This window comes from Zootoca vivipara, chromosome 3, assembly GCF_963506605.1.
Source record: "Zootoca vivipara chromosome 3, rZooViv1.1, whole genome shotgun sequence".
NCBI classification, from domain to species: Eukaryota; Metazoa; Chordata; class Lepidosauria; order Squamata; family Lacertidae; genus Zootoca; species Zootoca vivipara.
In genome coordinates, this window is record NC_083278.1 from 4,630,077 (window position 1) to 4,651,167 (window position 21,091).

At 42.5% G+C, this 21,091-nt stretch overlaps 2 protein-coding genes across 7 annotated transcripts in view; one reads left to right on the plus strand and one right to left on the minus strand.

Moving 5' to 3' along the window:
- The window catches only part of RCBTB1 (RCC1 and BTB domain containing protein 1), a 34,496-nt gene extending 17,234 nt beyond the window's left edge, over positions 1–17,262 (plus strand). For 3 of the 6 annotated variants that reach the window (XM_035110365.2, XM_035110364.2, XM_060272357.1), the window contains 5 exons: positions 3,589–3,779; positions 8,406–8,532; positions 9,020–9,171; positions 10,268–10,398; positions 16,003–17,262. In XM_035110365.2, coding sequence (XP_034966256.1) covers positions 3,589–3,779; positions 8,406–8,532; positions 9,020–9,171; positions 10,268–10,398; positions 16,003–16,143 — 742 coding nt within the window. In that variant the 3' untranslated portion in view covers positions 16,144–17,262. Of the gene's footprint in view, positions 1–3,588; positions 3,780–8,405; positions 8,533–9,019; positions 9,172–10,267; positions 10,399–13,399; positions 14,290–16,002 lie in introns of those variants that run through there. The other 3 variants (XM_035110367.2, XM_035110368.2, XM_035110366.2) reach the window with 2 other exon arrangements.
- Positions 17,263–17,476: 214 nt separating this feature from the next.
- The window catches only part of SETDB2 (SET domain bifurcated histone lysine methyltransferase 2), a 41,784-nt gene continuing 38,169 nt past the window's right edge, over positions 17,477–21,091 (minus strand). The window contains exons 22-24 of the mRNA XM_060272260.1: positions 20,333–20,455; positions 19,778–19,849; positions 17,477–19,145 (exon numbers count right to left, since the gene is read on the minus strand). Coding sequence (XP_060128243.1) covers positions 18,982–19,145; positions 19,778–19,849; positions 20,333–20,455 — 359 coding nt within the window. The 3' untranslated portion in view covers positions 17,477–18,981. The remainder of the gene's footprint in view (positions 19,146–19,777; positions 19,850–20,332; positions 20,456–21,091) is intronic.

Below are 21,091 nucleotides of genomic sequence, written 5' to 3' on the forward strand. Positions count from 1 at the left end.
TAGTTGGTGCATAAACTTGGATTACTGTGATGTTAAAAGGTCTGCCTTGGATTTGTATCAAGATCATTCTACCGGTATCATTTTTGAGATTTTTTTATTTACCGTGTTTCTCATATTATAAGACACGTCTTATAATTTTTTTACTCAAGAAAATAAGCCTATGGCTTATTTTCGGGGGTGTCTTATTTTTTTTAAAAAAATTACAGTATGGTACCTCCCCTGTCGCGGCTCGGCACCCGGAACTGGCTGCTGCTGCGCTGCTGGGCGCGTTGTCGGCGCTTCAGCAGGGCACGCTGCTGGGTCCCGCTGGGTCGGGGCTTCACGCGGTGCGCGCTGCGGCTCTTGCCAGTCCCGCCGCTGGGTCGGGGCTTGGAGCGGCGGGCGCTGTGGCTCTTGCCAGTCCCGCCGGCGGGTCAGTGCTTGGCGCGGTGCATGCTGCTGGGCATTTTGGAGGGGCAGCAGCAGCCGGTTCCGGGCGCTGACAGGCACCTTCCTCTTCCATGGCGCCATCCAGACCTGCTCCCACCACTACGCCTTATTTTTGGGGTATGTCTTATATTTCTTCAACTCAGGAAAATCCTGCCATGGCTTATTTTGTAGGGATGACTTAAAATATGAGAACCACGGTATTAATTTTTTATTATTTATTATTTATACCCCCGCCCATCTGGCTGGGTTTCTCCCGCCACTCTGGGCGGCTTCCAACAAATACCAAAATATATTAAAATATCACAGATTAAAAACTTCCCTAAACAGGGCTGCCTTTAGGTGTTTTCTAAATGTCAGGTAGTTTTTTATCTCCTTGACCTATGATGGAAGGGCGTTCCACAGGGTGGGCGCCACTACCGAGAAGGCCCTCTGCCTGGGTTCCCTGTAGCTTTGCTTCTCGCAGTGAGGGAACCACCAGAAGGCCCTCAGCACTGGATATCAGTGTCCGGGCTGAATAATGGGGGTGGAGACGCTCCTTCAGGTATATAGGACCAAGGCCATTTAGGGCTTTAAAGGTCAGCACCTTGCATCCCAGTACAGCTTTTGCCACTCTTTGGTTGACTGTGAGGGCCACTCCATTTATTCTATGGGATTCTTGCCCACAGTAGTAGATATGATAGTCATCTGAACTGAATTCGCCCATTCCCTTCCATTTTAGTTCACTGATGCCCAGGATGTCAATATTTATTCTTGCCATCTCATTTTTGACCACATCCAGCTTACCTTCCTTCATGGTTCTTACATTGCAGGTTCCTATGCAATATTTTTCTTTACAGCATCGGACTTTCCTTTCGCTTCCAGGCATATCCGCAACTGAGCGTCCTTTCGGCTTTGGCCCAGCCGCTTCATCAGCTCTGAATCTACTTGTACTTGTCCTCCGCTCTTCCTCAGTAGCATGTTGGATGCCTTCCAACCTGAGGGGCTCATCTTCCAACGTCATAACTTTTATATGCCTGTTGTCTTTGTCCATGGAGTTTTCTTGGCAGGGATACTGGAGCTTGCCAGTTCCTTCTCCAGGTGGATCACGTTTGGTCAAAACATAACTTCTCTAAGTTATTTAAGCCCCTTCGGCACGACAAGGCAGTGATCCATGAAGGGGATTTTGCCATTTATCAAATCTATTACAGGCCATGCAATCCTTTTTAGGCCCTCTAGTGATACTGTCCCGTGGAATGCATTGGCTACATGTACCTGTCGTACGTTTTTTTATCCCTGTAGAATGCAAGAGCATTAGATGTCCATTTATAGCAGCATAGGGGGAGGGATTCTAGTATTTGAATGTATGGTCAACATACATGCCCACCTAGCAGTTCGAAAGCACGTCAAAGAGCAAGTAGATAAATAGGTACTGCTCCGGCAGGAAGGTAACCGGCGTTTCCATGCGCTACTCTGGTTCGCCAGAAGCGGCTTAGTCATGCTGGCCACATGACCCAGAAACTGTCTGCGGACAAACGTCGGTTCCCTCCGCCAGTAAAGCAAGATGAGCGCCGCAACTCCAGAGTCGTCTGCAACTGGACCTAATGGTCAGGGGTCCCTTTACCATTACCATTATGGTAAACATGATTCTGTCTTCAGTGACTTAGTATTTGGCAATGTGGTCTTTTCATACCTTCGCTTAAAACAAAACAGTACTGAGAGAGAGAGAATAGCACTGAATGTGTGCAGGCAGCTGTAAGCCTCAGCAATACCTTTGATGCTCAAAGCTGAAAATATTGGAATGGCTTGGTGATGAAGCTGCTGGGATTGTACAATATTAGAAGCCTTGCCTCCCCCCCCCCCCGCCCTCCATAGTTATCTGCAATTAGCATAGCAGGACTTGTTGCTTCTAAGTAAATATGTATCGGGTTGTGTGACACAGATCTGTTGCTTACAATGCTGTAGTGATAGAATAAGATTTCTGATAATGCTTGCATATACGGCAGTTCTGCCACTTTATACTGAAATGCTACTGTTTGGGCTTCTGTAGATGAGGGGGAAAAGAGATAACAGGTTTTAGATAAAACAGCCATAAAAAAGCAGAAGCTTGAGTTTTATGGACATCATACTTCATATTCAGGTATGTAGCATTTTACAAAATGCTGAACTTCCAAATTATTGGCTACGGTCAAGTGTCCAGTCCCAGGCTGCCATCTATTCCATTGTTGAAGTGATGGGCACTTGCAGCAAACACTGCATGGAAAGTCTGCTCATGTGGTTTTAAATCATGCTGCATCAACAAAGGATATGGGTTCTGTAACCTCCACCAATCCACTGCTGCAAATCCTGCTTTGGTTGCCGTTGTGCTTTGATTTCACATCACGTGGGCAAAGGAAGCATAAAGGGAAACGGTTCCTTTGCCTGCCCTCTCTGAAATCTAGGAGGCTTGAAGGCCAAGACAAATCTGCCTCCTGTTTGCAGAGGCAACGGGAGGGAGGGAGGGAGCGAAGGGGAGGAGGACTTCTCTCTTCCTGCCATTTGCAGATTTTGGTGTTTTTGGCAGGTTCCCAGCTGGATTATTTAATTGCTTAGATCTGGTGGAACAGGCACACTCCGCACCCCCCCCAAGCAGGGAGGGGGAACCTGTGGCCTTGCAGATGTTAGCCGACTGCAGTTGGTGCCTCCTCTGTGTCTCCCGCAATAGGCAGCCGGAGGCAGTTGACCTTCTTTGCCCATTACCACTTATATATGGCAGTTGTTCATTGATGCACATCACCTCTTAAACTGGGAATGAGGCAATAAATGTGTTAATTAATTTTATTAAAGGGTAAATATTCCTTCTTGGGCAATTGAGCATAAATACTGTGATAAATGCCTTGAGGTACATGTACTTTTAGAAGAAGAGGGTGTGCATCGCAAAGATATTATGAATCTCCCTTTTTCAGCTACTAGTTATGTGATAATTGAATTTTTTTATGTCTTGCGTAGTCTGTTATGATACTTCCTGTAATCTCCATGTATACCTTCACGACATATTATGCAATTCTTTGTGTATTGTAAATGTCTGGTGTCAGCAGCTGACTAACCCATAGCCTGCTTTCTTTCTTTCTTTCTTTCTTTCTTTCTTTCTTTCTTTCTTTCTTTCTTTCTTTCTTTCTTTCTTTCTTTCTTTCTTTCTTTCAGAGTAGTAGAGATTGCCGCTTGCCATTCTGCTCACACTTCTGCTGCCAAGACCCAGAGTGGCCTGGTATACATGTGGGGTCAGTGTCGGGGGCAATCGGTGGTTCTCCCCCATGTTACCCACTTTTCCTGCACTGATGATGTGTTTGCTTGCTTTTCCACTCCTGCTGTGATGTGGCGTCTTCTCTCAGTAGGTGAGAACATGCTCAACTTTTTATTATAAAACACTGACAACAAGCTTCTAGTTTCGCTGGCTTGGGGTGGGAGGAAGCACTGGCTAAAGTCTGTCAAAGGAGGCAAATGCCAAAAAGGGTTTGAGTCAGAAGGCACAGCTTTGCTTGCTTTCATTGCTGCTTCCCCCTTGTCCTCCTCTATGGTATTATTATAGAGTGAATTTCATGGCAGGACCAGGGGTGGGCAGGCAGGGAATTGAACTTCTATTGTTGACCAACATGCTAACCTCCAGGCTGCAGTGGCTCTAACACAGCTGCTGTTTATTTTTACGGAGCGTGGAGACTCTGTCCAGGCTTGATAGTCAAGCAATCGCTTCTGGTACCCAGTGAAAAATAGTAAAAATGTCTCTCACCCCATTCAGAACAAGTATAGCTGGCTGCTCCCTGCACAGAATAATGGTGAGGAGGTTATAGGACCAAAGGCATTACTCTCGTATCTCTCTCTCTCTCTCAAGTCTCAGTCCCTGTGTGTCCTTTTAAAGAATTTCAGCACTCTTCTCTCCACCCTGGGAGTGTACCATACATAAAGAACACCTCCAAAATCTAGTCCTGCTCTCAACCACTGACACTTCACAAAATGCTTTCCTCTCTTCCTATAGGCAGGCTCTTGGTTCTTTGCACCCGCCCTGGCACAACATCATTTGTACGAGAGCAGAGTCCAACACCAGAGCTAACAAGGCTAGGGAATACCATCTCCACAAAAAGTCCCCTCAGTGACTTTCTGCCAACTGCACCACCACAGTTTTCCCCAAGTCTCTTGGTTAACATCTCTCTGTGTTGTCCACCCGAGGCTTCCAATAGCAAGATTTAGCAGAGTCTCCAGCTTTAGATCCCTTAAGGGTGAGCTGTCCATAGAAGGCAACCATGTAGCGCAGTTGTGATTGGACAGCAGTGCTCCTTAATTGAGCAAAAGGAAGGAGCAAAGATGAAAGTTCACGCTATTTAGCATGGAAAATGTAATTTTGGTTTGTTTTTTTTAAAAATCCTTAAAAGTGCATCATGTCCATATGTAAAGAACAGAAAGCCACGCAGTTTCAGCTGAGAGAAGACCTGAGAGGGACTGACCTCTTGCTGCAATGTGAGAGCTTTGGGCTAGATGTTCAAAACAGCCTCAGCCCCATCTCTGATTTGCAATATTAATACTACAGTTCTCAGTGATAACACACACCTGCCACCTGCACTATTGCATTTTTTCAAAATGCTTGAAACTGAAACTTAGATCATCCTTTATGTGGGAAAATACAACTTGAAGTATTAACTATTCTCTTTTTTGTTCTAGGCAGGCCCACTGATGCTCAATTACAGCTGTGCTAATGAACATCCTGGGTTTCTTTCCATTTTCAATGGGCAGCTTTCACTTATTTCTATGAGAGGGGGAAATAGCCTCAAATGAACCAAAAAGTTCTTTTTTTTATAATCTATTTTTATTAATTTTCCAATTAAAACACGATTATATCACATTCATTATTTCGAATTATACAAATACATATCAATTAAACCGAATATTATGCCAAATCATATAATATTTTCTGGAGTTCCCATGCTTCAAAAATTTGGGGATTCCTCGCACCCGTCTACTGCCGTCTTTTTCTAAAGTCCAAATCTTCTCTCAAAGTCCAAAATAAGCCCGATCATTCCCCACCAGTCACTAAAATATTTTCTTCATTCATCCGATTTTTCCACAGCTGCTGAAATAAGTATCAAACGAGAGTTCACATATATTCTTTCTCCTGTGTGAGTTTTAATCGTCCTGCCCCCCCCCCCATATATCTTCTGTCTGGAATGTCCTGTTGCGCCAGCCTTTCAACACGGAGCAGCGCCATCTTAAAAAGCTTAGATCACTTTCGTTTTCTTAAGCTTTTTATTTTTTAAACCACCGATCTTTGTAAAATTTACAGCTTTTTCAGGCAAAGAAACAGCAGTCACTTTATGCATAGACTCTTGATAAGTTTATAGCTCTCCTTGCCCTGTAGCTGAGCTTAGCTTCAGATCGCTGTTCAAATTCAAAGTGCGTCACAACCATAAATCCACCGAGCGCATTCCAGGGACTCCGACCATCCAGTTAAAGGGGGGCTTCTCTCTTCAGTAGTTTTCCAACTTCAAAGGATATGCTCAATAAAATAGTTTATAAAGTTCATTACTCACTCAGGTATTCTTTATCTCTCATTTGTTCCAAACAAACAAGGACGTCCCGTCCGGGAAGGTATGGAGTAACTCGTAGAGTATATGAAAAAAAATAAAAAAGTTCGCTTCCCTTCTCGTTACGTCCCCATCAATCTTTCTTCCAGATAAAATACAGCTTTGACTTCTCGCCCTCAGCAGCACAGATTCCTTGGCAGTAAACAGAGCTTCTTCCCCTCCTTCTGAAGCATGTCCATGAATACGCCTAATTATCTTCTTTAATCATGGAGATCCCGCCATGCAGGTTAGCGTCCGGGAGTGCCGACATTTCATGAGTGCTCTCAGCCCAAGCCCCCCCCCCCACTCCTTAAACAGTCGGAGTGGGTTTGGGGGCATCGCGGGCCCGCGGCCCCTCTCCGTAACCCCCGGAGAGGTAGGGGGGGTTGCCTTTAACTCCCCTGGCAACCGCCGAATTCCTCATGAAGGTCGGAGAGATGGAACAAGGGTCAGCCATTCCTGCAGGCGGAAGCGGAACTCCTAAATGAACCAAAAAGTTCAGCCTCCAAACCATTGGATTGTCACTCTTGGCTTTTCCTGTGGATAGTGCAAAATACCCGTTGCCTTTGATACAGTGGGGTGTGAGAGAGGTCAGCTAGTGGCACCCGCCCTGTGGAACGCCCTCCCAGCAGATGTCAAGGCAATAAGTAATTATTTTACTTTTAGAAGACAACTGAAGGCGGCCCTGTTTAGGGATATTTTTAATATTTGATGCTGTACTGTTTTTAATATTCGGTTTTAATATTCGTTTGGAAGCTGCCCAGAGTGGCTGGGGAAACCCAGCCAGATGGGCGGGGTATAAATAATAAATTATTATTATTATTATTATTATTATTAGCTACAGTGCATTTTAGCAGAGGGCGCTTGCTGGGAGAAGTTATCAGAACTGGGGGAAAGGGATGGAGCAGGATTCTGTTCAAGGTTTGGTCACACCTGGCCCCATTCCAGCCACCACACATTTGGACTGTTGGCTTGTCAAGATTCCCTGTTTTTAATTTAAAAGAAAAAGCAAGTCTCCAGCTATTTTAGAATAGTAAATAAGAGGCAAAATATTTGCATTTGATCCATCTATTTTATAGGAAACAAGAACTTACTCTTGTCTTTCATTGCAAGAAATAAAACCTTTAGTGACATGCCCACTGTCTGGAGAAAGGACTTTTGGTTCATTTTAAAACTCTTATTTGCTCTTCCTGTGGTAGAAGCATCCATAGAGAACAATGGAAAGAGCTAGAATTTTAGTGTCGCTCTGGGCAGAAAGAGCGACGAGAGAGAGCAGCCAAGGCAGGAGGTCCGGATCCCTCCCTCAAGTTTTACTTGGGCAAAAAAATGTGACTTCTCATTTGTAAAAGTAGCCTGACAATGAAACTGTGAATGCCGGCCATGATTATTATCTCCATATTGGGTTTTTTGGCAGGCAGTGCTGGGAAGCTTTAGCTGAGAGACTTTTAATGCGCTCTGCTCATTGCTGGAATGGGAAGCTGAGGGAATACTGTTGTGTTTCCATTCTCCTGGCCAGGAATAGGAAAACCCCGGCCCTCCAGATGCTTGGGACTACAATTCCCATCATCCCTAGCTAACAGGACCAGTGGTCAGGGATGATGGGAATTGTAGTCCCAAACATCTGGAGGGCAGGAGTTTGCCTATGCCTGCTCCTGGCTTTGGATTTTTTTAAAAAGAGGGGCATGTATTTGTGTGAGGTGCTGTGAAGTTAATTGCGGCAGCAGCACTTGGGAGAATAGGAGGACTCTTGCAAGTGGCTTTCAGCAGTTTTAAAAACAAACAGCTCCCCTAGTGCCGCTCCAAGCAAATTCATGTTCCCAGGAGTGCATTTTCCTTTTTCTTAAAAAGAAAGAAGAAGTAGATTGGGTCTCAGGGCTGTTTTGCCACAATCTTTTAACACACTCTTTAAGTTGTTATTGCAGCTGCCACCCTCACCCAGTAAAGCAAGCAGCAGTGGAAATGAAAAGGCTAAGGAAAATGAATGCTATTTTAAAATGACAGAGTGGGAGACTAGGGACACAACAGCAGAGGCTGGTAACTTAATTTACCTCCTGCTCACTTAGAGCAAATGCTGGCCTGGTTTTTTTTTAAAAAAAGGAACACATGAACAACAGAACATATTTTTCCTTGATAGAGATTGCCCCCAATTATGACAGCCAGAATTTAAACAGTCAGCTAATCAATGACAATTCTGTGGATTCCTGCTTAATGAACGTGTGGAAAACTATCCCCTCTCTTTTTAACATGTATTTGCATCTTTAATTAAGATTGAAGCTGCTTTGTGGGGGAAAGCGCTGTGTGTATGTTGCTTCTCAAACCTGCAGTGAAAGCACCTTGGATGCAGAGTAGACCGGACTGTGAACGGAGCCTTAATGTTGCTTTTCGTATAATGATGTTTCATCTTTGCAGAGCATGAGGACTTCTTAACAGTGACAGAATCCCTGAAGAGAGAGTTTGATAGCCCTGAAACCTCGGATCTAAAATTTAGAGTAGATGGAAAATTCATTTATGTACATAAAGCTGTCTTGAAAATCAGGTAAGACTTGTGTCTAATGCCCTTTGGGCAAGTGCTAATGCTATGTCCAAAGTGTCTAAACAACTTGATTGTTCATCTTTGTTTCTTTAATCAACCAGCCCTTTCCCACTCCTTTTATTTTAATTTGTTTTATTCTCATGCCAGGTTCATCCAAACTTCACCAGTCTCCCACTTCCTATTGCAGATCTTAGTGCAGTATACACTTTCAACAACATTAAATTAACATTTCATAGAAATTAGATAAAAACAAAAGGCAATTGAGTAGGGTACAAAACAAAACAAAACTCCACTTTTGCAAATGTAAGTGCTTTTTTGGGGCACAACGGCACCATCGGATACAACCCCCTGTCATGATGAGTATGTCCCTAACTATTGGGGGCAGGGGAGGATTACAGAACATTGCGATGAATTCTTGGGTGGTACTTTCCCATGTTCCTAATGTACTCTGCAGAATCTGGAATGTAGTTTTTTCCCTCCCCCCCCCCAGATGTGAGCATTTTCGTACTATGTTCCAGTCCTATTGGAATGAAGACATGAAGGAGATGATAGAAATTGACCAGTTTTCCTACCCGGTATACCGTGCTTTTCTGGAGTATCTCTACACAGACAGCGTTGATCTGCCACCTGAAGACGCAATAGGTAGCACTTGGGGACTGGGGCTAAATTGTGTAGAGAAAGGAGGTTTCCCAGAGAGCTGACTTTGTTTCAAGGAAGGGAAGGGAAGAAGAAGTAGACGTGGAGGCACATCCCCAGTGGCAATTAAACTAGACAATTCAGCCAGTGCACCGTCACCTGCCCTGCTTGCATTTTGACCAGGGATGGGGTTTGGGAAGAAGGTGTCTGCAACAGCTCTTGAGGCCTCTGTTGTCTTACGGACCCTGTCAGCCAGCAGTGCTGGTCTGGGGTGAACCGACCTTAGGTGATGGAAGTAGAGCAGCTTGCTTCAAGAAAACAGATCTGGGCTCTGAGCACTGTTGTTTCAAATTGGTGCTAAAAATGAAAATTCATTTGGAGAGTTTTTACTTCAAAAAGAGCAGCTTGCAATTATGGAATCATTAATTTGCTGTATTTATTTGCCAATACATGGGTGGTTCCTTCTAGGCCAATGGAAGCTAGTTTTAAGTGGGGGGCCCTTTTAAAAACTGGATTCTATCTTGATGAAACAGCAGGGGGGAGGAAATCTAGGTGCTAGAAATGAGCAGGGTTTTTTCTGGCAGTACTCAATGGTATTGAGAGTGTGAGAGAAAACGGGGGGGGGGAGGATTATGCAGCACCTCCCCCCCCCGAAAAAAGCACTGGAAATGAGTTTTTTCTGGCATGTTTCAAGGGAAGAAATCCTTTCTTCAGTTCATGTTTCCAGCAGCCACTCTCAGATTCAAAGGACAGTTGACCCAAATGCAATGGACTCAACAGGAGACGCTGTAATGTTGCTTGTATAATTGCTGTGGGAAATGTCCCTCTGAGAAAGGATCTCCCCCCCATCCTTGAGCATGGAATAACTCTTGTATTTCATCTTTACTGCCTGCTGATTCCCGCCCCCTTTTTCCTAGCCTTCCAATGCTGCTATCCTAGTTTTGTGGTTGGTTTCCTACCCAGTGGGGTGAGACGTATTTACCTCTTACTGTTATTTTATGATTCAGCTTCCTATGTCCTAAGTTGAGTGTACAGAGAAATGCTGCACTGGAGCTGCTAAGAACAGAAAAAATAACATTTTAATGTGGCATTTTGATTTTAGGGCTTCTGGATTTGGCAACATCATATTGCGAAAACAGACTGAAAAAACTCTGCCAGCATCTTATCAAAAGAGGGATCACTGTGGAGAACGCTTTCTCCTTGCTCTCTGCAGCTGTTCGCTACGATGCTGAGGTAAACTATTAGAGCCACCAGTGAGCAAAGTAACACTTATTTTTCCTTACAGATAAAATAAAACCAAAGCACTCTGTAATTCTGCAATCAGAAATGTGAAATGTGATACTGTACTTAAGATGTACTTGGTGAAGAACTAAATTTTGGTGGAGATTTTAACATTTCTGTATGCAGAGATTTAATCTAGTTTATTGGCTGAGGCACAGTAGCAAGCATTCCTCCCAGCTCCTGCCAACCATTTTCTGGATATCTCACACAGAGCAGCCATTGGGTGCTGTAGCAACTGTATGTCAGCTGCTGAATTTCATGCAGTCAGTCAGTCAGTCAGGAGGTGTTTTAATGAGCATTGCTCTATGGTGCTGTGGTCTAAACCACAGAGTCTAGGGCTTGCAGATCAGAAGGTCAGCGGTTCGAATCCCTGCGATGGGTGAGCTCCCGTTGCTCGGTCCCAGCTCCTGCCAACCTAGCAGTTCAAAAGCACGTCAAAAATGCAAGTAGATAAATACAGGTGAAACTCGGAAAATTAGAATATCATCAAAAAGTGCATTTATTTCAGTAACACAACTTAAAAGGTGAAACCTATATATGAGATAGATGCATGACATGCAAAGCAAGATATGTCAAGCCTTTATTTGTTGTAATTGTAATTATTTGTCGTTAGGCAGGTCAATTATAAATGGAATGTAATTAATGAAATGTAATAGCGATGTTTATTTTTGTTTATTTTTGTATTATTGTAACTACCGGTATTTGTTTTATTACTGTGGAATTTCCAAAAGAAAGCATTTGTAAATAATAATAATAATAATAATAATAATAATAAGTTGCATTACTGAAATAAATGCACTTTTCAATGATATTCTAATTTTTCAAGTTCCACCTGTAGGTGGGAAGGTAAACAGCGTTTCTGTGCGCTGCTCTGGTTCGCCAGAAGCGGCTTTGTCATGCTGGCCACATGACCTGGAAGCTGTACGCCAGCTCCCTCAGCCAATAACGCGAGATGAGATGAGCACCGCAACCCCAGAGTCATCCGCGACTGGACCTAACGGTCAGGGATCCCTTTACCCTTTACTTTTATATGCCCATAGCTAGTTCAGGTGCCGAGTCTTGGTGATGTCTGTGCTGTGGATATGGGGCTTCTGAGGAACGAGTGTGGGCCTCCTCAGTCCGTGAGGCAGGTGGCAACTGTTGTTGATGGGCACTTTCAGGGTCCCTCTTTTCCATTTTCAGGATTCTCTGCCTTTAAACTAGGCAGCTCTTCCAATGGAGGACTGCAGCTGTACCAAGCCAGACTTTCTCCAGTTTGAGGGGAAAGTAGATTTCACAGCAGTGCCATGTAGACCAGCCTTAGAGGGATTCTCCTTCACATCCTCTGCTTGGAGGCCTTTTTAGCCTTGCTGTGGACATGTGTTTGCTGGGCTATGATCTGATGCAAACTAAACGGAGAGGCTGGCAAGAACACAAGGCTGGCTTGAAGAACGGAAGAAAGGGGCCCCTTTCAGTTGTTCAGAGTTATTGGGTGGGAGTGAGGAAAAAGCAGAAGCGAGCTTCAGATGAGGGTTCTCTAGGTGTCTATATTGAATGGTTAAGGGATGTGGGGACATTTCCTAAAAGAGAAAAGCAAGTGCCCCTTGTCCTGTTGGCCTTTCTCCTTTGTTCCACTTGCTGGGTGCAAAAGCTCAGAGGCTCTTTGTATATTTCTGGTAGGTTGGCTGCAAGCCCAGCCACAACTTGCATAACTCCTGCTTATAATTCTGTCAATCCGATCAAATTACTTTATTCTTTTACTGCTTCCCTTCACCCAAAGATTTCAGGGCAGTCCACAGCATAAAAATACAAGATAAAAACACAAAATACACAATAAAAACAGGAACAAAAGGAACAAACCAACAACCTCCCCCCCCAACACATTTAAAACAAAACAAAACAATACCTGCCCCGCAAACACACATTAAAAGGTGTATCGAATGTTAATCAGCCAAAGATGAAGAGGAACATTTTCATCTGGCACCAAAAGGCGTATAATGAAGGCACCAACCAAATCTCCCTGGGGGAAACATTCCACAAACAGGGAGCACTGCTCCAAAAGCCTGTTCTCATGTTGCCATATTCCAGACCTCTCATGGAGGAGGCACATGAAGAAGGGCCTCAGAGGAGGATCTCAGGGTCCAGGCCAATTCATAGGGGGAGAGGCAGGCCTTGAGCTGTTTAAGGCTTTATAGGTCAAAGCCAGCATTTTGAATTGGGCCCAGAAACTAATTGGTGGCCAGGGCAGTCAGACCAGGATCGGTGTCTTATGCTCAAACTGTTTTGTCCTGGTGAGCAACCTGGCTGCCAAATTTTGTATTATTTTGGTTATTAATTCTAATTACAATAATCCAATAGTAACCACATTAACACAATACCAAATCAAAATACAAAAGAGCCAATTACTCCAACCAAATTTTGGGTGACTTCCCGTGTGCTGGGTTTCAAAGTTCTTATTACAACAGTTCTGATCTTGATCCTTTATTTGACAGCCACTGTTTTCATGACTTTCATTCATAATTTCATATTTAATAAATTTTATTTCTGCAAAATGGAGTTTATATCCTGTAAATTTCTGAGTGAGATGTTTATTTTAGTCTTTAAAGAAGCTTTTAGTCTTTATCATCCAGACTTCATTGAGCAAGCATTCATTCCAACTTGCTTGTGGAGTGTTTGCAGGTTTTTCCATTGACAATTTGTTCATCCCACAGTTCTCAGTGGATTTCAAGTTTCCAAACAACACAAAGTTCCAATTAAAAAAACAAAGTGGTTTTGTTGCACTAGGACAACACAGCTCTTTAATCCACTTTAATTGTGCCAAACTTAAAATTGCAATATGCTCTCGAGTCCCCTGTCCTGAGGTGCCAAAATTTTATCTTTTTAGCAATTTCTGGAAGATGGCAGGAATGTGTACCGGTATATTGACACCTAAAAGCAGCCATTTATCATTTTTCTCTATCCCCCCCATAACCAGCCAGAAACAACCCCCAGACAAGATGGCTGCAAAAAGAAGGAGCTATACAGTTGAGTACAAGAAAGGAATTGTGGAGGACTCCCAGGGCAAGAATCTTACAGCTTCTGCAAGGAGAAGAATTTGGATATCCAAATGGTCCAAAAATGGGGGGCAGAATACGATAACCTCAGTCTACAGGTGGTCAGAGGAAATGCTAAGAAGCGTAAGTGTGGTGCAGGTCGGCAACCTTCAGTTCCTGAGCTGGAAGACATGATCAGTGAGTGGATCGCTGAAAGGAGAGCAAAGGCTTTGGTTGTGCGCAGGGCTGATATTCAAGCATTTGCCCTTGAAATGGCATCACAATTTGAAGTATCCCCTGACTTCAAAGCATCACAACACTGGCTGGATGGCTTCCTTCAGCGATATGAACTGTCTCTCAGAAAATCAACAACACTGTTTAGGTTGGAAGATGCTGAAGTTGTTAAGCGAGCACTTGCATTCAAGCCCTTTGTTGATGGCATCGACTTTTCTAAATACCAACTTTGCAACATGATTGCTATGGATGAAACTGCAGTGTTTATGGGTCAAGGAGCCCAAACGACAATTGAACAGAAGGGTGCCTCCTCAATCTACGTTCCCTCCACTGGTCATGAAAGTTCTCGAGTTACCTGTATTTTGGCAATTCGTCTGGATGGAAAGAAAGCCACACCTGTTATCATCGCTAAGGGCAAGAAAGAGAAGATTGAACGTGTTTCCGGCATTTATGTTCTTGAATCCGAAAAAGCCTGGTGCACACAAGCAGTTATAAGGAGGTGGCTTGATTTAATGCTGCCACTTGTTACGCGAGGTGGCCAAAGAGGTCTGCTAGTCTGGGATTCAGCCAGCACTCATCGTGCTAAAGGCATGAAGAAGTTCCTTCCAGAGAGAAGAATAGATCAAATAATGATTCCTGCAGGAATGACTGCCTATCTGCAGACTCTTGATATTGCAATAAACAAGCCATTCAAAGACCATTTGCATATGGAAATCAACGACTACATTGACAACAGAATGACAAGAAATCAGTGTGGAAACTTTGTGAAACCTAACCTGCAAGAGGTCGTGAATTGGGTGAAGAATTCATGGGATAAAATCACTGACAGTGTTGTTGCCAATGCACTCTGAGCAGGTTACCTGGATAAGAGGTGCTCATTTACTGAGAGCTCTATTGCTCAACATGAAAGACTGGGGCCAGTGGTTCTAAAGGAACTGGAATTGCAAGAAATGAAGGATGGAATTCCGGGTTTGGAGAGTTATGATGATGTTCCAGAAGAAGACGACTTAACTATAATTGAATAAATGTTGGTTGCTGTATGCTCCAGAAGAAGATGACTTAATTTTAATTGAAGAAATGTAGATTGCTGTACCGTACCATACTGACGCAATAAAAACAAGACATCCCACCGAAAGTAAGCCACCCTGTGTTTTTTTGAGGAAAAAAGTTTTAAGACGGTGTCTTAAAAAAGGGGAAACATGGTAAATGGGGGGGGGGCTTGGCTACTGCAAGGAACTACTTGTTTATTTCCTCTGATGGGAGGGCGTTCCACAGGGCGGGCGCCACCACAGAGAAGGCCCTCTGCCTGGTTCTGCATCTTAGGCCAGGGATGGGGAACTTCTTGATCTGCAAATGTTATTGGATTTGCAACTCCTAGCATAGCCACCAGTCAAGGATTATGCGGTTAGTAGTCCAGCAACATTTGGAACCACCCCCACTTTAAGATGAAAAGTAGCTACTACATATAAACTCATACTGAGGTATTAAACCATTTCTACCAAATGACGCAGGAGTTGTTATTTACTTAGTGGATAAGCACATTGACCTGGATCCAGACTTTATGCTTAGAATAGGCCTATTGAAATCAATTGGATATGTCATTAATGTGCTTGATCTGTAAAATGTGACTGTTTCCTTGCAGAATTCTGAAGACAAACGAATGTCTATGTGCAATACATATTTTATCCTAGAATAAAAATATCTTTCAATACATGATTGTTCTTTGTTGTTTTTGCTCTGTAATTTTCAGTTTCTAATCTTACATTTGCATTTTTTAGAGCTGTATAAATGTAACATGGTAGTTAGAAAACAACTCTATGTAACAGACTAAACTTTAAAATCTGCCTTTGCGTACAAATGCAGCTAACACCAACTCCCTGGCCCACTTGTGTGTAAAGGCCAACTCCCTGGCCCACTTGTGTGTAAAGGAAATGTTCACTGCACGTTAGCAAGTGAGAGAAGGTGGGTGTTGTTTCTTGTATCTTGTGGCTGGAACAAAGAATTGTCATATGGCATGGTTAAAACTATTAATCAATTCTAAATACAGCCATACCTCGGTTTAAGTATGCTTCGGTTTGAGTACTTTCAGTTTAAGTACTCTGCAGACCTGTCTGGAACAGATTAATCCACTTTCCATTACTTTCAATGGGAAAGTTTGCTTCAGGTTAAGTACAGACTTCCGGAACCAATTGTGTACTTAAACCGAGGTACCACTGTACGTAACTTTTTAATGCTGACTTCATTTGAACATGGATGAGAGAAAATTTATAAACTTTGAAGCTAATAAAAAGGTTTTTTGTTTTGTACCTAGGATTTAGAAGAATTCTGCTTTAAGTTTTGTGTCAATCACTTGACTGAAGTCACCCAGACTGCAGCTTTTTGGCAAATGGATGGTTCTCTGCTAAAGGAATTCATTGCTAAAGCCAGTAAATATGGAGCCTTTAAGAACTGAATGGATATTGCAGCCATAGCTGGTGTGATTTCATGGCCAGTGAGATACATCACATGCTGTATAAAAACACTTGTCCAGCAGTTGTTTTTAAAGGAGTTCCAAATCACAGAATGGAAGATTTGATTCTAAATTGCTCTAGATAGCTGGATACCTCTACAAAGGTTTGAACAACTTTGGAAAGAAAAAGATGGAAGGAACTGAAGGAGGGTGAAGAGAAGACTGTGATCAATCTTTCAGAAGTTGGGCTTGCTCAATTGTTAATCTATGTGGTATAATTTAGGATTTCAGGGACTCTTACTGATTTTTGCTGGCATGAAAATGCTTCATCACCTGGAACTACGGTATGTAGCAGCAGTGTGAGAAGGAAGCATCTTTGCCTTTTTGTATCTTCCATTTGCATGCATATGAAGGAAGCTTGCAGAACCTGCCAGTAACAAAAGACTTACTTGTCTGTGAAACAATTATGTATTGAATCTGTTGAACTATGTATCTTAAAAAGACTTGATGAATCAGTTATATGGTGTCTCAAAATCTATTTGGAATTAAATTATTGCCTCCACAGCTTTTTGACATATAAGCTGTGACAGGCAGCCTTGTTGTAGAGATTTAAAGTTGTTGAAAGCAGAATACTCTTGGAAAATAGTTTGCATTAAAATTATTATGAATTCTGTACAATTTTTTGTGTAAAATGTGTGTTCTAAATGTATCCCATTAAAATAATGCATAAAATTATTTTTAGCAGAGGGTGGTGCTTCTGAGTTAGAAAGGACATTAAAACATCTGTTCCTGCATTGCAGGGGATTGGCGATGACCTTTGGGGTTCCTTCCAACTCTGCAATACTATGATTCTATACTGCTGTTTGTTTTGGTAGCCTTCACCAGAAAGGGGCGAGGCAGAGTGTGTAGTAAACATTAGTAACTTCTGCAGTGTTGCTGAAAGAAAAAAAATCCTTGATAAATCAAAACTTTATAGGACTGTCTACCTTTCATTATTGAGGGTTATATACCCAAGCCTAATATCTAGACACATATTCTTTCTTCCTCAAAGCTGTTGTGAGGCTGGACTTTCTTGATGTAGAATAGTGGTGATGCTCAAAATAAAAACTTGATCGATGCAAATACTGAGGTAGAAAATGTATTAGATCTGTGTTGTGTTGTATGAAAATGTTGATGACTTTCTTAGGGGGGGAAACAGGACTTAAGGGCACTTTTCAAAGCATATTCTTGTAGAAACAGAAAGTGACCAGAAAACCCCCCACTAACTTCTGCAAAGGAATTGTGCCCATGCAGGCAAAGTTCTCATTGATTATTCCAGTATCCACAGTAAATGTGCAGCAGCCACAATGAAGATACAGCTTTTGGTGCATCTGCTAGGATTCAGGTAGAGTCTAACAGAGATCTCTCTCACACACAAAATACACAGCAACTTTTATGTCTGTATTAGCAGTGCAAATTCTGAAGTATAACTTCTAAAGACTAAATTATAAAAACCCACAACCCTCCTTGTTTGAAGCTGGCCTATAAAAACATATCTGGTGTTTCTCCTCAGTGCTGCAGTGCACATCTCCAAGCTGCAGTTGATTCTTAGTGCCACCCCATCAACATATATTTTCACTAATGGGACAAAAACTGCAATGGAAAATATTATTAATTCCCCTCACAATTTGCATCAGAAACTTCAACCAGCTACTTGCATCATCAGTTTGTTAAAAGTTTCCACATTCACAATCTCAGTCCTGTGTATTTTGGCTGCTTGAATGTATACATCCGCCAGACAGATGACTGGTGTGATTTATGTTTTGAAAGCACTTAGATGGCAAGGTGGGAGGGATGAGAGGGCTGGATTTTGCCTTGTCCTATCTCCCCCCTCCCTCAATCCCTTATTGAAAGTTAGCAGACCATGTTTCTGAAATGGGAAGCATCCTGTGACACCCTAAAGCCTCCTCTATAGACAGTAGTTGAAGGTAGAAAACACAGATTTAAATCGCTGTACTTTGTTAAAAAAAACCCCACTTTTATTAAATGATTATTTACAATTCTATAATCAAACAATTGCAAATATTCTTTACACACACACACACACAACTACCTATTATTCTAAGAAACTGATTCTCTGAAACATTTTAACATTAAGCCCTCCTGAGGTATCTGAAACATCTAAGGTTTGGGCTCCTCCTGCAAGCCCAGGGTCATTTTACAGACAGGATCTATTCTGTAAAACTGCAAGTAGGACTTTCTCTTTGGAAAGTGAAACTAGGGTGTTTAATTTCAGTCCCAATTGTGGCCTTGAAGGAACAAATAGAAGATATTTCCATTGATTTAAAAAGTATGTGTAGTGACAACTATTATAGCACCACAGTGCAATCCTTTCCTGTGAGAGTAGAGTGGCTGACCTTTGGTTCTCCATCCCATCCCGGATGCCTCCTGGCCCTGCTGGCTGGGGCTGATTGGAGTGGAGAATCAAACAAGAAGTGGAGAGCTGCCCTGGTTCTAGAGACTCAGTTGCAAAGAACATGTGGTAAATACATCTGATTCTCCCTCTACCGGAATAGATGAGAAAGACGACGATACAGCCATGATCTTGGAGATTGCTATTATCATAAGGACACAGGCTTTCCCTTGCCTTTCCAAATAATCACATAAATGAATTGGCAATAGACAAAAAAAGAATTTGACTATCAAAACCAAAAGGAAAAAATGTCTTTGCTGGAACAAAAGTGTCTCACAGTCATGATTAGTGGAAAAGAGCAGTTATAACAAATGTGATATATAAGGGCAAGCAGACTTATCTAACTGGAAAGTTGATTTTATGCAAGAACCAGATAGGAGAAATCATGATCAAGTATTACAGAAAGATGCAGGTTGTCCAGAGATACTATTAGATACACTAGCTGTGTCTTCTGGGGCAGGTAGTACTACTTCCTTCAAATCTTTCAGAAGCTCAATCTGAGTATCCAGACTTTCCCGTGTGTGCAGTAGCTGCTGAATTTTTTCTTCAGCTCCTGTAGAATTTACAATTGATGCTTAGTATTAATGTAAAATGCAAAACTTTGTTATTTTCAAATGATTCCTTTTGTGAAAAGTTCTCTAATATCTTCTCCATTGTGACTGTCCTTTCAATCAACTGATTTCTTAAAGGCAATTTCAGTTGCCTGAATACACAAGCATAATTCTACAAAAGGTCAAAATATTAACCCCCTCCCAAAAACTTTTTACAGGGAAATGTATATAACTATTATTCATGCCTGAAAAGGCACAAAGGGGGAGTATGGATTGGTAGAGCAATGTAGCAGTTATGCCAGGCAGCCCCTTCTTACAGCAGGAAATATATATTACTGATCACTCATTTCCTTCTCCTTCCCACTCCTTAAAAATGAACAATGGCATATATATCTACTTATTGAGTTCCATAAGACTTAGTCCCAGAAATGCAGCCTAATGAGCAGACTAGGCAAGTGGTTTTCTTCGTAAGATCAAAAGAATAATCAAGCCAAATGGTCTGAATTATTTCCGCACCAAGTAACTGATCTATTCTACTTTGGTGCTGGGACATTTGTGCTTGGGTTTTAGTGCCAAACCAGATTGCCCAGGCTCATCTGAGAGAAGTTCCAATTTTTGCTTCATGCATACATACCAGAGTGAGCCGTTGCAAGTATATTTTCAAAAAGGCCACAATCAAAGAGTGACATTACTGTTTCTTCATATTCTGAGGGTAGAGACAAAATCATGAACACAGATTTTAATATACAGTACACACAAGGATATACTCAGTAAAAATAGGTTACTGAGCTGTATGTAACCCACCCTGGACATGCTTGGTGAAGGCTGGGCTATGAATGCATAAAATAAATAAAGTCCTGCCAGTGTATAAAATGGTCATGCCCTCCCCCCCCTGCACCCAGGGGTCTTGGGACTGTTGCACTTCACCAGTCTTCTCTTTCTGTTTGCACTAAAATCTGTTGCAAGGGAAGGTCACAGGGTGCCCCAAAGTCCAGTTGCACATATGTGTTCTGTAGGGGAGAGTCAAATACTCATCCTGCAACAATAGGCTTGGGTAATAAACAGGGCCAAGCAGTCTTGTTCCTGAGAGGTAAGCCCTACTGAAGCACTCACAGGTCATGACTAGGACCAAAAAGCTAAAATTAGCAACTGACCCAAATGGCTATGACTCAAAAGCACTCTCCAGTACCTGCTTCAGGAGTGTTGTCATCCATCAGCTTTTCCTGCGCAAGGTGAAGAGTGTCTAACATTTCCTCAAAGATTTCATCAAGAAGCCCAGCCTCCTTGCACTTCCTTAAAAAGTCTATCCTTACTGTTAAGAGATAAATACATCCTTTTTCAGTTCCATACCTACTGGCATTGTGAAGCTCTTTCTAGCAAGAGTAGTAATTTACTTCCAAGACATTTTGTTTTTTAGCTTGCAAGATACTCTCAAGTCATAGTTACACTAAAATCCTGGATGCTTTAAATATTTTTTGAAGCAGCGATCACTTCTCCACCAGGGAAAAGCAGCAGCAGAAGAGGCTCAAGAACAAGCCAAAAGTTTAGATAATGGGTGTTTCCCCTGTGGCTTCCCCCTCTGCCACAGAAACCCAGGGGTCCAGGTTATTGATCTGCTGCTAGTGGTCACAATGTGATTATGCTATTTTTGCATTATAGAAAAAAGTGAAAGTAAAGTATAGAGTGTGATGATGCCTGAAAAAAGATTATCCTATAATGTGCAAGGCCTGGAAACTCCTATGAAACAGAATTGAAGGTAAATTTAAAACCAGTGTCATGTGAAGATTACTCAAAAGCTGAAGACTAGACCAGGGGTCCCCAGACTTACCGGGCTTCGGGCCGGTGCCCGCCGCGCCAACCGTGCGGCGGGCCAGAGGGCGGGGGAGTGTGCACCCGTGCGCATGCGCACATGCACACGGGCGGGGGGAAAATCGCCGAAAATCGCTTG